The sequence below is a fragment of the Meleagris gallopavo genome, chromosome 17, assembly GCF_905368555.1.
Source record: "Meleagris gallopavo chromosome 17, MGAL_WU_HG_1.1, whole genome shotgun sequence".
Lineage (NCBI taxonomy): Eukaryota > Metazoa > Chordata > Aves > Galliformes > Phasianidae > Meleagris > Meleagris gallopavo.
In genome coordinates this window covers 2,868,666-2,881,570 of record NC_139420.1, presented here as the reverse complement: position 1 = coordinate 2,881,570, position 12,905 = coordinate 2,868,666, and the positions used below count along the sequence as shown (strand labels likewise).

The following is a 12,905-nucleotide window of genomic DNA, read 5'->3' as shown; positions in this document are numbered from 1 at the left end:
AATAAAGAAAAATGTAACCTCAGTCAAAATGCTGGTGAACAAGTAAAACGCTCCAGAGGAAAACTTAAAAAACAAATAAAATCCCTAAGGCTCATATTGGTTTTATAGCAGCATAGTCCCCATTCTCTACTCCTTGCTACCTGCATGCCTAGGAGACCTACTTGAAATTATTGAGACCTTGTATTCCTCACACCAAGTATGTGTCAGTGGAAGAGACGTGTGGATTCATAGGATAATTCTGATTAGAAGAGACCTCGGGAGGTCATCAGTTCAACCACCTGCCTGAAACAGTGACTATGAGGTCTGACAAAGTTACTCGAGGCTTAAGCCAAATCCTTGGGCTGGATATTCTATGTCTTTCAGAACTTTTTATTTGTTACAATTTTCTGAAGATGCTTCTCCTTCCAGAAACTGATTATATAGAAACTGTATAAAGCTTCCAGAAATCAACATTAAAGCATCCATGAAAATTAGAGATTTTCTGTGAAACAGCAACCCAGGACATGAAGAAGAGTTTCATTATTCCAGACTTTAGGGATCTGTGTGGCTGATTCTATTTATTTACTTGGTTTTATCATTGGGACAAAGAGTTAAAGCAGTTTTACAATACAGTGTAACATGCATAATTAACATTCTCATTTCAGTTTGCATGTTATTGTTGTCCATCCTAACTTGAGAGCCCATTACGAAAATACTGCTGCATATGCCATAAATTAGATCTCTAAGACATTAATTTTATTTCCCAAGACACATCAAACACCTACATTATGTTATTGCTTTATTTCCCTTTGAAACACGAACCAGCTGTCTGATCCAATATTTCAAACCCTTAAGTTCTTAACCAGAAGCCACTAAGGTACTGAATATAAATGACTTTTACTGGAAGGAACTTCTGGAACGTGCAACTGCTGAGCAGCATTTATTTCCTTTCTGTGTTAACAACATTTAGGTGTGCTCTCCTTCACTCTGACACCTTTTTTACAAGGTAAGATATGAACAAGTTTATGCAGATCAGAACAGAAGTGATACAGAGCTAATTATCGAGTCCTTCTGCCTTAGGTCTATAGCAGTGGAAACCCTTGGGCTTACTGAAGAAGTTAACACTGACTGACCTTCAACACACCTATCTCTTTTAAAGTTTTTCTTTGACACATCAGGTTATTAAAGAACCAGAATCACAGCGTAACCGAATAATTCTGAGATGAGATCGAATGCCTTCAGTACATACATATTCACATTTAAAATGTGAATAAATAAAGATTTCGGATTGCTAACACTGAAAAGCCATGAAAAAAACTCTACTAAAAGTCTCATCTTATAGCTGGACTAGCACAGACACAACATGCCTGGGCAGCAGTGCTGATACACAGATCGTTTGGGCTGCACAGATACAGATGCTAGGCTGCAATCTCCCTCTGAAGTTCTCCTTTATTATGATGCCTAGCAAAATAAGAAAAATGACTTAAGACTCGGACTGCTTGTATGCTGAGACTTCAACTTATCATGCTGATCAATACTGACTTCTTATTATGCATACATTCCCTAGATGCTAAAATTACACACAGTATGGAGATGGTAAATGCATCCTGTCTGTGTGCCTGTAGTAACCATAGCAGATTCTATTAACTTACTCAGCACGATGAAGCATTTGTTTTTGCTTTTCCAGTACAGGTAAGTCATATTGACTGCAATGCCTTCAGCAGTTCAGACTTGCAAGTTAAGAAAACCATAACCACTACATTGGGCAGAGGGGCACCTTTAAGAAGCATCAAGAGAACCTGGATTGTTTTTCCTCCAGATGTGGTAGCTCAGTTTTTTTCCACTCAGAGCAATAATGCTTTGAGACGTACACACAGAATTATGCATTATGAAAAGCAGTAATTAAAAACAGCAGAAAGGAGCTGTGGAATGCAACACCAATAGAGGAAGACAGCAGGGCAGGCACCACTTTGAGCTAGTCAGTGCTATTTCTGAGTAGAAAGCGACGATTAGGTGATGAAAGAGGCATTCTATATGAGAATTTATTACTCTCAGATTTATTAACATTTTTTGCAGATTGAATTATTTGAAATAAATCATAGAATAGCTTAGGTTGGAAGGGACTTTAAAGATCACCTAGTTCCACACCTCCTACAAATCACTGGGTACAAGTGCATGCCTGAAAGTAGAGGTATCTTCTCCATCTTCATCCATTTGCAGAAATAGATGTTACCTCAATCAAACAGCAGAGAATAAAGCACTTAAGCACACTTCAATGAACAGCTGCACCGAGCTTTTTTGTTATTGCACCATGGAAACGCTGGCAGTTTATACACAGAAGATCCAGCATCAAGGTCTGACAGCTCCAATGGCTTCCCATGTTCACCACTTGATCCCAGACAAAGTGTGAATGATAAAGGCAATAGTTGTGTGCTATGGACAATGACAAATTGCACTAGAGAAAAAAAGCACACGAATAAAGTGGCAAATAACATAAGGTTTCACACAGGCTGATCCAAAGGCACAGTGTATACAATACTCTGAAACCACCACCTGTTGAGCATGAAACTTTTGACACTGCTGAGACACTTGGAAGCTAAATATTTAACACTGAAAGAAAAATCTAAGGAGTTTTCATCCAAGAAAACTTGAAGCATTGGAGAGAAAAATAGGTCTGGTTACTTGAACTGCCAGTAGCAATATGAAGGCCCTTCAGCCTTCTCATTTGATATCTCTCTGAATCATACAGCCTTACAGAAAGAAGACACTGCTGCTAGAGGTCTTTGCTCAATAGGCAACTTCAGGATGCAGAGAACAGTTGCAGTACATTGTCCAGCTGTGCCATCTGGCACCGATTAATGCACCATCAGCGACTGCTTTCACACTCCCACCTATGAAACTTTTATCAGGTTACAGTCAATGATAGGTCTTTGGGAAAATATTTTAAAATTAGGTGCAAATAAAATGAACAAATCCACAGAACAGAAGATCAAAGTCCATTAAAGCTACTGAGCAATGCAAACTGCTGCTTCCTTATCTTTTTTCTCTAGGAATGAATAGTAGCCTACCAGGCCCAAATCTTTAGTAATTATGTCCACATAGCAGTGCAGCATTGATTTTTTCTAAAGCACACAGCATCATTTAAGAGAGAAGGCTCAAAAAGCAGTGGCACCTTAAGAGTAACATTCATTTCATTTGCAAAAAGAAGAATTTGCAGAACCACAAACTTTGCAAGTAACTAGCTTCTACATTCATTTTATAATATGAAATGACAGCTATTTATAATCTGTATTCCCTTGTTGTTACTAGCAATAAATATGGCCTCACAATCCATTAAAGCTAATGAACGTCTTCAGTTCTTTAAGTATGCTATCATAAATAAATAGTAGTGGTTTTAACACAAGTTTACATAAGGCAGACTTGGATCTTCTGACATATGTATATTCCAATAGTGTAAAGTAAAAAATAAAAATAAAAATCAGACAGCTTTTATTTCCTCCTGTATAAAGTGTGGTTCTCTTCAAGCAGCAGATGAACAGTTGCCAAGGTTTGGTTAGGAATGCTATTGCACCACAACAAATGGTACTCCTCACAGGAAAAATAAGCCTATTTTCCACATGCAATAAACTTACTCAGCTATGACCTTCTGAAAAGAAGAGAGGATTCTTCTTAATGGCTAAGAGGAGATTAAATACAATTGGACAAACTGTAATACAGGGTTGGAAGCTTTGTTGCATAAAGAATTTAGCATAAAAACTCCTTGCAGTAAGACAGATCTGCTATCAACTTTGAAGGTTGCTCTTAAACATAACTATGGTATTGAGAAAGTAGCAGTCCATTTTGGTTACCTTATCTGCAAGATGGAACATTACTTTAAAAAACAACACAAACACAAGACATAAAACAGAATGGAAACTAATTTCCAGTGATATTATGTTTTGCAAACAACTTATGTAATGGGCTTCCACAGTAACAACAAAAGCAAATCTATAACGAAAGCTGAAACTAAGGAATTTGATTAATTATAAACTGAATATATTTTAAAACTATTTAACTTGCTCTTCAAATCTTTTATATAGTAACAGAAAAGGTTTGTTACACATTTTAACTGCAGTGTCTCATACACAAATCACCATTTTGGGGAAAAAAACAGCATGAAAACAGAGCTACTGCTATAAGAGAATTCAGGAGCAAATTCAAAATTGATTGTTAGTGCTACTCATAAACCTTAATTTACTCTTTCCAGGCACACAGTAGTAAAATGCCTTTGATGATACAACAGTGAAGATGGTTTTGAATAAAGAAATACAAGGGGAAAAAAAGGACAAGTTTATTTAATTTTGTTGTGTTTTGTCATCAGCTGCACATTAAATTCTACTCCATCAAAATGAAAGTAACTGAAACTTCTTCAACCAAATGACAGCACCTACTAGCTGAGCTGTGTTGTTCAGTTCTGTGACAAGGAGTGTCTGATACAACCTGCTGGGCATTTTCAAGGTAAACACCTCAGGGAATGTCTGGATGAGGAGCTGCAAGATATGGTTTAGTAGCTTGTGGTAGCAGTGGTAATGAGAAGATGGTTGGACTAGATGATCTTATAGGCTGTTTCCAACCTTGTGATTCTATGATTCTATAATTCTATGATTCTAGGGAAAAAAGTTACATATTTTCCCAGATACTCCCCACTCCCTTCCCCCTCCCTTTTATTCCTGCTTTGGTATAACATTTTCTGTTTATTTTTATGTGCATCTTTGCTTCTTAAAATCACCCTCAAGAAAGCAGACCTATGGCCAGAAGATAGTAACTAGATAAATTAGTCATAGAAATTGGCAGCTGTGAAATATACATACACAGAATAAAGAACGCAACAGAGGATACATAAAAAAGGTTCTTAATAGATATAATGGCTGCATCAAAAAGAAGAGAGCATTTAACCTTATATTTTTATACAGACAAGCAAATATAAGCTTCATGTAAGTAGTAAGTAACTCTCTGGAAATAAATTGAGTAACTACGCTATGAATTACAGGAACCTTGTAATAGGAAGAGACAGAAATCCTCAACCATTACTTTGTTACTCTGCTCCCAGTCATTAATGTGGCCAGTTACATACTACAGCCATTACCATACCTATAAGTTGTTTACCTAGACACTGCAATTCTGTGTTTAAAATGTGATAAAATGTGACTGGAATTACTGTATGTTTGATATGGGGATTCTATAGTAATGGCAGAAGTAACACTAACATCTGTTTAAACAGCCATGATAATTTAGAGCATGTCTTCTTTAAGAAATTAATTATATACAATTTTAATGTTCAAGTAAAGCTCACTGATTCTATGCATACTTCCCTAAAGAACACAGCAGCTCTTTCATTACAAGATACCACTGAGATAGAATAAAGACATCTGACAGAAGTGTGAGTTCACACCATGTTCTGTGTGAACTAAGAAACTTAAGATCTAAGAAACCTTAGATCTTGGCTGCAGCTTAAGTAGAGCATTTTCTACAAAAATAACAAACCTACTTTGAGTCCCAGTCTCAAAACTGATATAATGATATGTAAGCTTTCCATTTTTACTACAAAGGACACTATGCATGTGTTGATCAACAATAATTTTTTATGGTAGCACTCTTATATGCAGTTTTGTCTCTATATAAGCAAAATAAAGGAATTTAATCCCTTTCTTTGAATTTATATAAATTCCCACCCCCAAATTACAGCTTCTTCATTACCAAAAAATAGCACATTTCTATTTGGAACTTATCTTGTCTTTGCTTACTTTTCAGGAAGGTCTCTTAACTCCAGCACTTGAGATTTCTTTTTTTCCTGTTTGACTGGCATAACATTCTTTTGGTATGCTTGAAATTTCCTTTATATCGCTGAAAGACAAAAAGTGAGGCAAACAGTATTTTTCTTTAGAATCAGCCCAACACACTTTTCTTTCAAACCTACTTCAGAACTGAGATATAATATAGTTTTCTAAACTTTTAACTAAAGGTAAACTGCATGATACTAGATGACTACAGTTCTATGATGGAGGAAAAAAAGATAGGTATGAGCCCCAAAAAGGGCTTCCTACCTCCAACAGAGTAAAAATGGAAAAATTAAGAGGGAGAAAGATTCATATTTATATTTGTTATAGCTAGCTACTCTTTCTCCCAGCCAGTTGAGCTAGAACTGAGTGTCTACATGAAATAATACACGCATTCTACTATACAAAGACCTCAAAACAGAAGCCTACCATCATTTCAGGTTGTATTTTCTTATTAGCTGGTATTAAAATTCAATGTCTTTAAATGCAGTAAATAAGAAAACAAAACATGCCCTACGACTAGCACCAAGTTTCCTTTCTGACTATGATGATGACGTATATTAGAATAAAAAATAAAAATGGGGTAGCATATTTACACATACTTTTAAAAAAAAAATCTATTATTGATGTTTTTATTACAGTGCAAATGTACCATCATGTGCTTTCTTATATTAACATCTCTATATGTAGTCTGCTCATGTTCCTACATTTTTCCTTGAGTACTTTACAATTTGAAAGTAATCACTGTGCTGTACTCCTGTTCTTTGAGAAGGCTAACTGCATGTGAACAAATAGCCTAGAACATCACATGCTGTAATAAACAGTGAGATGATGCTAGAGCCCTTAGGTCTCACTTTATCCTGTTTCAAAAACAGACATACACTTGCTCTTACCCATTTCTCTACATTATTTTCACATCACCAAATTAACACACATTAGCTTTTATAGTCTTGGAGTTAGCATATCCCCTCCTGTTCTTAATAATTCAGTGGAAACATTATCAGCACCTGGTGCCGTATTGTTCCTGAGTGTTGTGACTGCCTCTTGATTCTTCCACAAAAAGCTCAGCTGACTGGAAATTTGCTGTTTGTTTGCCTTTATCCATTTCAACATTAAAGAGCTCGTTAGAATATTCCCTCCATCTTTCTGTAATTGCATTCTTTGTAACTAAGATTTCTGTGTTTGTCCTTTATCTGACTCATGCACAGCTCACACGCTCATCTCAGATGCTGATATCGTGGTAAAATATTCTGAAGTTCACTTATTGCAAGACCACTTCAACTGCTCAGAGCCATTTCAGTGCTGTATTATCTTTATGCACATTTGCATTACCAGACTTAAGGAAGTAATGAAAACGTCACCATATATCAATATTAAATTATTTTCATACACCCTCTCATAAACAGTCTATTGTTTGTCCTTTAACTTCTGATGTTTTTTTCTCACACTTTTTTTTACTGCAGGTTTTCCAAAGGGCACATTGTGAGGTGATGTTCAAGCCTGTTCCCATGCATCGCCTTGGTATTCATATGTTCAAAGAGGAACACAATAATAACTACTCTTTTTTAAAACAACTGTCATTACTTTTAAGAGACAGCAAGATACATCTGAAGCATCAACCTTTAATAGATTTCCTCACTTAGGGCTGTGAAGCCATCAAATAGTTAGCAAAACTTCCAGTATTCATCATGAAGTTTGTTCTTGGGGTACAAATTTGTAAACTTCAGGAATTTCACTTTTTAACCATCTTTTATTGGACGTGGAATTGCAGGTGCATTACATCACAATTACCTAGAAGAAGTACTATGAAGTTTACTTCAACGTTGCAGTGTAGTGTCACAGATACGGTGGAATCCCAACGGATTCTATTTTCAATTGCATGGCCACGATTGAAACAAGTAACTGTCCAAAGAAAGCTTTAATTTCTTCAATACGTGTACACGGTAGCAGGTATTTCTAGATGCTGACACAAGCTGCTTGTTTGCTTCCCAGTGTCCACGCACTGCTTTTCTTGGCCTGCTTTATGTCCTCCCTTCCCTTCCATGCAGTGATGTCACTACTCTTGGTACAGAATTAAGAAAAAAAAGAAAAAAAAAGAAAAAAAAAAAAAAAAAAAGGAAGAAAGAAAAAACATGTGTGTCCAGAATTGTTGTTAACAAAGGCTATGGACTAACCCCCATTTCAGACTGGGAAACGTGATGCGCTTAATTACAACGTTTGTTGCAACACAGACAAATCGTTTCTTCACAGTGATTCTTGAAGAGCTCTGCTTTACTGAGGTGAAGAAAGTCATCACGCTGAAATAAACACTACTGAAAATTCTGTCCCGGACTACGTGCTTTTAGCAGAAGTGTAATTTTTCAATTGTTCGAAAAAATCTTCAGCGCGGCGATCCACCTCCACTCCGGTTCCGGGGTTGCTGTGCCCCGACTGTGAGCTAACCCAATCCCACACAGCCGCGCGCCCTTTGGCCGCGCGCCCCACCGCGCCGCGCCGCTCATCCCGCTCAGCTCCCGCCCGCGGGCCCGCGCCTGCCCCCTCTGCACATCGCGCCGCCCCGCACGGCCGCCTCAGCGTTTTGCATGACGCACATGCGAAAGGCGCCTCAACCAGGCCCGAGCCCCCCCCACTCTGCACTTTCGCCACGCCCTTGACGTAAGAATTCTCTCAGGACAACCGACCGTTCTACTTCACGCCGCCTCGAACTACCCCCACCACGACCGTTGGCAGCACGGAGTCCGTCCGCGCTGCACACTCGCTTAATTTCTCGCTCGAGTCCCAGAAATTTGAGGCGAATCTATCGAGTGCCGGAAACCAGGCAGCTCTCTGCCCGGCCAGCGGAAGCGGAAGGCTCGCCATTTTGTTTCGGGTGATGGCGACTGTGCTGCCCTGGAGCTGTGGAGTTTAGCGCGGGCCCGGCCTCCTGGGGCACTCGTAGCTCGGACAGTCATTGTTACTGCGAGTTTCCTCCTCCTCGTCGCGCCCTCCGCCGATATACGGAGGGGTCGGGGGCTCTCGACGGATCGCAGAAGAGGCAGGCCCGCCGCCCCTCATGTTGTTGTCAGGCGGGGGAGCGGCTCCCGGGCCCCCCGGAGGAGGTGGAGGAGGAGGAGGTGGAGGTGGGAATAGCCGTGTGGAGCTGCTGGTGTTCGGCTATGCCTGCAAGCTGTTTCGAGATGATGAGAAGGCTCAGTACCAGGAGCAGGGGCGACACCTTATTCCTTGGATGGGAGACCCCAAGATCATGATCGATAGGTCGGTGTAACACAACCCCTAGACTGTGCTGCGAGATCTCCTGTTATAGCCTCTTTCTGTGCCTCCCCTTGTGCTGTGGGCAAGTGAGGGCGGGGGATGAGCGGAGGGCTCGCTGCCAGATGTGTGGGAATCTTCATTGGCAGCGTTGGAGGGCCGCGCCTCTTGCTGGGCTGCTTCCAGTGGTGTGTGTGGAATGCTGCTGTCCCCAGCAATGGGAACTTGGGGTTCCCCTTTCTGGCAGTGTTGGGAAGTTTCCATCTTTTTGACACCGTTGTGTGGGGTCTTCCTCCTCCACTTGCTCAGTCTGAGTTTGTGGAATGGAAGGGGGGAATGATCTGTTTTCCATGCAAACCACAGACATCTTTTCTCACTCGAAAACCAAGAGAGCATGGGAGCTTTTATTAGGAGCGTTATGCATTCTCTTAGCAAACAGGGTGCAGCGTGGGAAGTGAAAAGATGTCTACCCACCTTGCACAAAATGAGATTTATTTCTGTATAATCTTGACTACAAGCTGTTGATGGAGTACCCCAAAAGTAATGCTTCGTCTGATTGCATTTTCCTTGTGCCATGTGTAAATCACTGTATCAACCAGAATGGCCCTGATTTTGGGCACTTGCTTTTCAAATTTTATGTTATAGGTGGCTTCTTAGATTGTTGAGGAATAGGTACCAGAGAGTACCATGGCTAGAGAGTGTATCAGAATCTGGTGGTTTGAGTTTTATTCTGGTCTCTTAGCAGTATCAGCAGTGCAGAGTGGGATTTAGAAACAGTTTATTCAGATGAATTTTCTGAGCATTTACCTGGAACAAGAAAATTAGAAATCAAGTTCGGTATACGTGAGTGGAACGCTAAAAGTACAGTTTAGCACAATTTAAGAAGAGTTATGGCTGACCTTGACCACTTCACTGGGAAAGATGGCAGAATTTTGGCTTGAAAAAGATCACATGGCATACTGTACATATTTGTTCCCTCAATTTCATTGTTGATTTAATGCTAAGCATGATTTTTCTTGTTTCAATTTAACGCAACTCTAATTGTCTTGAAAAAGAATCCACAAGAGTGGAGAAAAAAGAAAGAACCTTGCACTATGTTGGATTCTTATGGTTGAAGTTTATCTCTTAAATTCGAGTAAATATGAATATATGAAAAAACAACTGTATATTGATATTATGTCGCACTTCTTATTCACATGAGAAGTGTTATAATACACACTTCTGATGGCAGCTCACTTCTATGATTGATCTTGTTAGTAGGTAGAGGCCATTTTGTGGTTATATCCAGCAGTAACCCAGTTTGTGGTAGTCACAGAAATTGTTGGGAGCAAAAATAAGTATGTGCATGTATGTGCATACATATAATACCCCAAAAAATCAAATAACATACATGCATAAGTTAAGGAAGCTTGCATTTACTAATCCTATAGACTCCTTTAGAAGCTTAGATTCTTTTTATCTCCAGCAGCAGGAAGTCTTCATTTTCACCATTTTGAGAAAAGCACGTTGCTGTGAGAAGACATGGGTTGAAGGTTCTCTAACAGAGCTTGATTAACCAGACCTACATGTTTCATTAACTTTTTGCTATTAGAATATTTACTTTCTTTGTTTTTGGTCTAGCAAGTTGGCACAAGTCAAGAGTTGTGTGTGGGAAGACACCTCAGCGGAGTGGACTTTACTGACACTTTTCAATCAGTTTCTTTTATGATGCACACACATTATCCCAATGCAATGCTTTTCCTGCAAATAAAATGATTTCTGCGTAGTAGAAAGGAAGTGTACATCATTGATCTTTGCCGTTTTGACGGTGAACCTCCTTAAATTGCATGTATATGTTACTGTTCCTATGTATGTGTGTCTCTCTATCACATAACCCAGAACTTATTTCCTCAGCCAAATGGCTAGGGGCCGAGCCTAGCCATGATTTTACCTCCAATGGACGCAAGTTTCTATGGTGAAGATATCTCCTGAGAGTTCGGGACTAGCAGAAAGAAGCGAGGAAATTTCGACCGTTTGGTTCTTACGGATAGGTATTTATGTATTCGGGTTTGTGTGAATGTAAGCTATTTGACTTTCCAGAAAACGATATTTTGCAAGTGACGTTGATTGGTTGGTTGAACCACGTACGGTAAGAGCTGTTAAGGAAATGGATCCCGCTTAAACTATTAAAGGATAGCTTTGCCTTTAATCGTAATAATTTTTTAGTTTCTCTGAGAGGAATTTAGACTATTAAACAAATTTTCAGTAGTTGGTGACAAATGATAAGCAAAATTAAATGTAAATTCTAAAAGGAAGTATGCTTTAACATAAAAGTGCTTTTTTTTTTGTTTTTATTTTTTTTCATTTTTAATGGGTAAGTATTTAAGTAGTCACATGAACTCAAGCCCTAAGTTTTTTGCATTGACCAGCTTTTTCGTCCTGCAGGTATGATGGGCGCGGTCACCTGCATGACCTTTCTGAATATGATGCTGAATATTCTACGTGGAACAGAGATTATCAGTTATCTGAAGAGGAAGCTAGAATAGAGGCCCTCTGTGATGAAGAGAGGTATTTAGCCTTGCATACGGACTTGCTTGAGGAGGAGGCGAGGCAAGGTATTGCTCAAGGAAACTTCCTTAGTTAGCACATGTTTAAATAAATAATTATGAAATTAAATTAACTCCTACTTATTTTATACTCTCTTTTTTCTGATGTTATCTTGACAGTATCCAGTGGATTCGAAAAACGGGAGTCTTTGCGTATGTGAGAGGACCACAGGATAGTTTAAATATAGATCCACACAGAAATTGCCCTGATTCTGAGGGCACTGGGATTTCAACCCCCCCTCCCCCAAAAAGAATAAAATAAACACATCCTGCTTTTTTTCCAGTGTCATATAACTGAAAGTCATTGTTCTTGTCTGCATAATTGCATTAGAGTGTCTTAACCATCAGCCTTTATCTCTTCAGGGAGATATTAGTAGTCAGCATATGTACATGCTGCCTTTTTCTATTTAATTTTTAATGAAAGTTAAATTGATTAGGTGAAAACGTCTCATCTGAAAACTTAAGTAAGAATCATTACCTTTTATTTTATTTTATTTTTTTTATGACTTAAGCTTTTAAATATGTTGTATTAATTGATAATTGTGTTTTTGTTCAAGAGGAGGAATATAAAAGACTGAGCGAAGCTTTGGCTGAAGATGGTACCTATAATGCAGTGGGATTTCGTTATGGCAGTGATTATTATGACCCTTCAGAACCAACTGAGGAGGAGGAGCATCAGCCTGCAAAACAAAGAGGTAAGGCATAAAAGTAGTGAGCCTTAGTTAAGGGGAAGGGCATAACTCTTCTGTCTCCTATGATAATCGTTAGTTGAAGTCGATTGTGTTTTTAATATGAAATCTTAAGGAACCTTTCAAGTGTTGGCAAACTCTGTCTTAGTGAAGTTAGGATTGTTTAATAAGTGATTGGGCTTGTTTAACTATATGTTACTGGGTTACTGAGATATGAGATGTGCTTGTTTTACCAAGGTATGGGATATAATGCAGGATTGTTTTAGCTATTAAAGATTGGTTGTTCTTGCTGTTGTGTGGGGAAGGTTGGCTGTGTCAGAGCAGTGGCACTGGTGCTTGCATTTCACCAAGTGGGTTTTCCTGTGCTCTTCAGTACTGATGCTGAATTTGTGTTGTCGTCTTCAGTATAATCATTTGTTTTATTCCCTTATGTCTGGTAGATTACATAACTGAATACTTTCTGTGTCTTCTTTGCATACAGTTTTTCAGTGTTTCATGTCAAATGTTTGTTCTGCATGTTGTGAAGATTTGTGTTCAGCTTGCACCTGCAGAAAAGTTGGGGATTGTTAAGAACATGTTTTTAGTTT

General features: G+C 38.9%; 1 protein-coding gene and 1 long non-coding RNA gene across 7 annotated transcripts in view; one reads left to right on the top strand and one right to left on the bottom strand.

Annotated features, from left to right (window-relative positions):
- Nucleotides 1–2,053: 2,053 nt before the first annotated feature.
- LOC104913529 (uncharacterized) lies at nucleotides 2,054–8,616 on the bottom strand. The gene is made up of 3 exons (XR_014886909.1): nucleotides 7,587–8,616; nucleotides 5,763–5,862; nucleotides 2,054–4,508 (listed from the first exon to the last, which is right to left on the bottom strand). It is a non-coding gene; the product is annotated as an uncharacterized LOC104913529 (long non-coding RNA).
- Nucleotides 8,617–8,645: 29 nt separating this feature from the next.
- Nucleotides 8,646–12,905, top strand: part of SFSWAP (splicing factor SWAP) — a 40,336-nt gene continuing 36,076 nt past the window's right edge. Inside the window, exons 1-3 of one of the 6 annotated variants that reach the window (XM_010720034.4) lie at nucleotides 8,646–9,050; nucleotides 11,469–11,638; nucleotides 12,187–12,324. In XM_010720034.4, the coding sequence (XP_010718336.2) occupies nucleotides 8,848–9,050; nucleotides 11,469–11,638; nucleotides 12,187–12,324 (511 nt within the window). In that variant the 5' untranslated portion in view covers nucleotides 8,646–8,847. Of the gene's footprint in view, nucleotides 11,639–12,186; nucleotides 12,325–12,905 lie in introns of all 6 variants that reach the window. The other 5 variants (XM_010720031.4, XM_010720030.4, XM_003210864.5 and 2 more) reach the window with 5 other exon arrangements.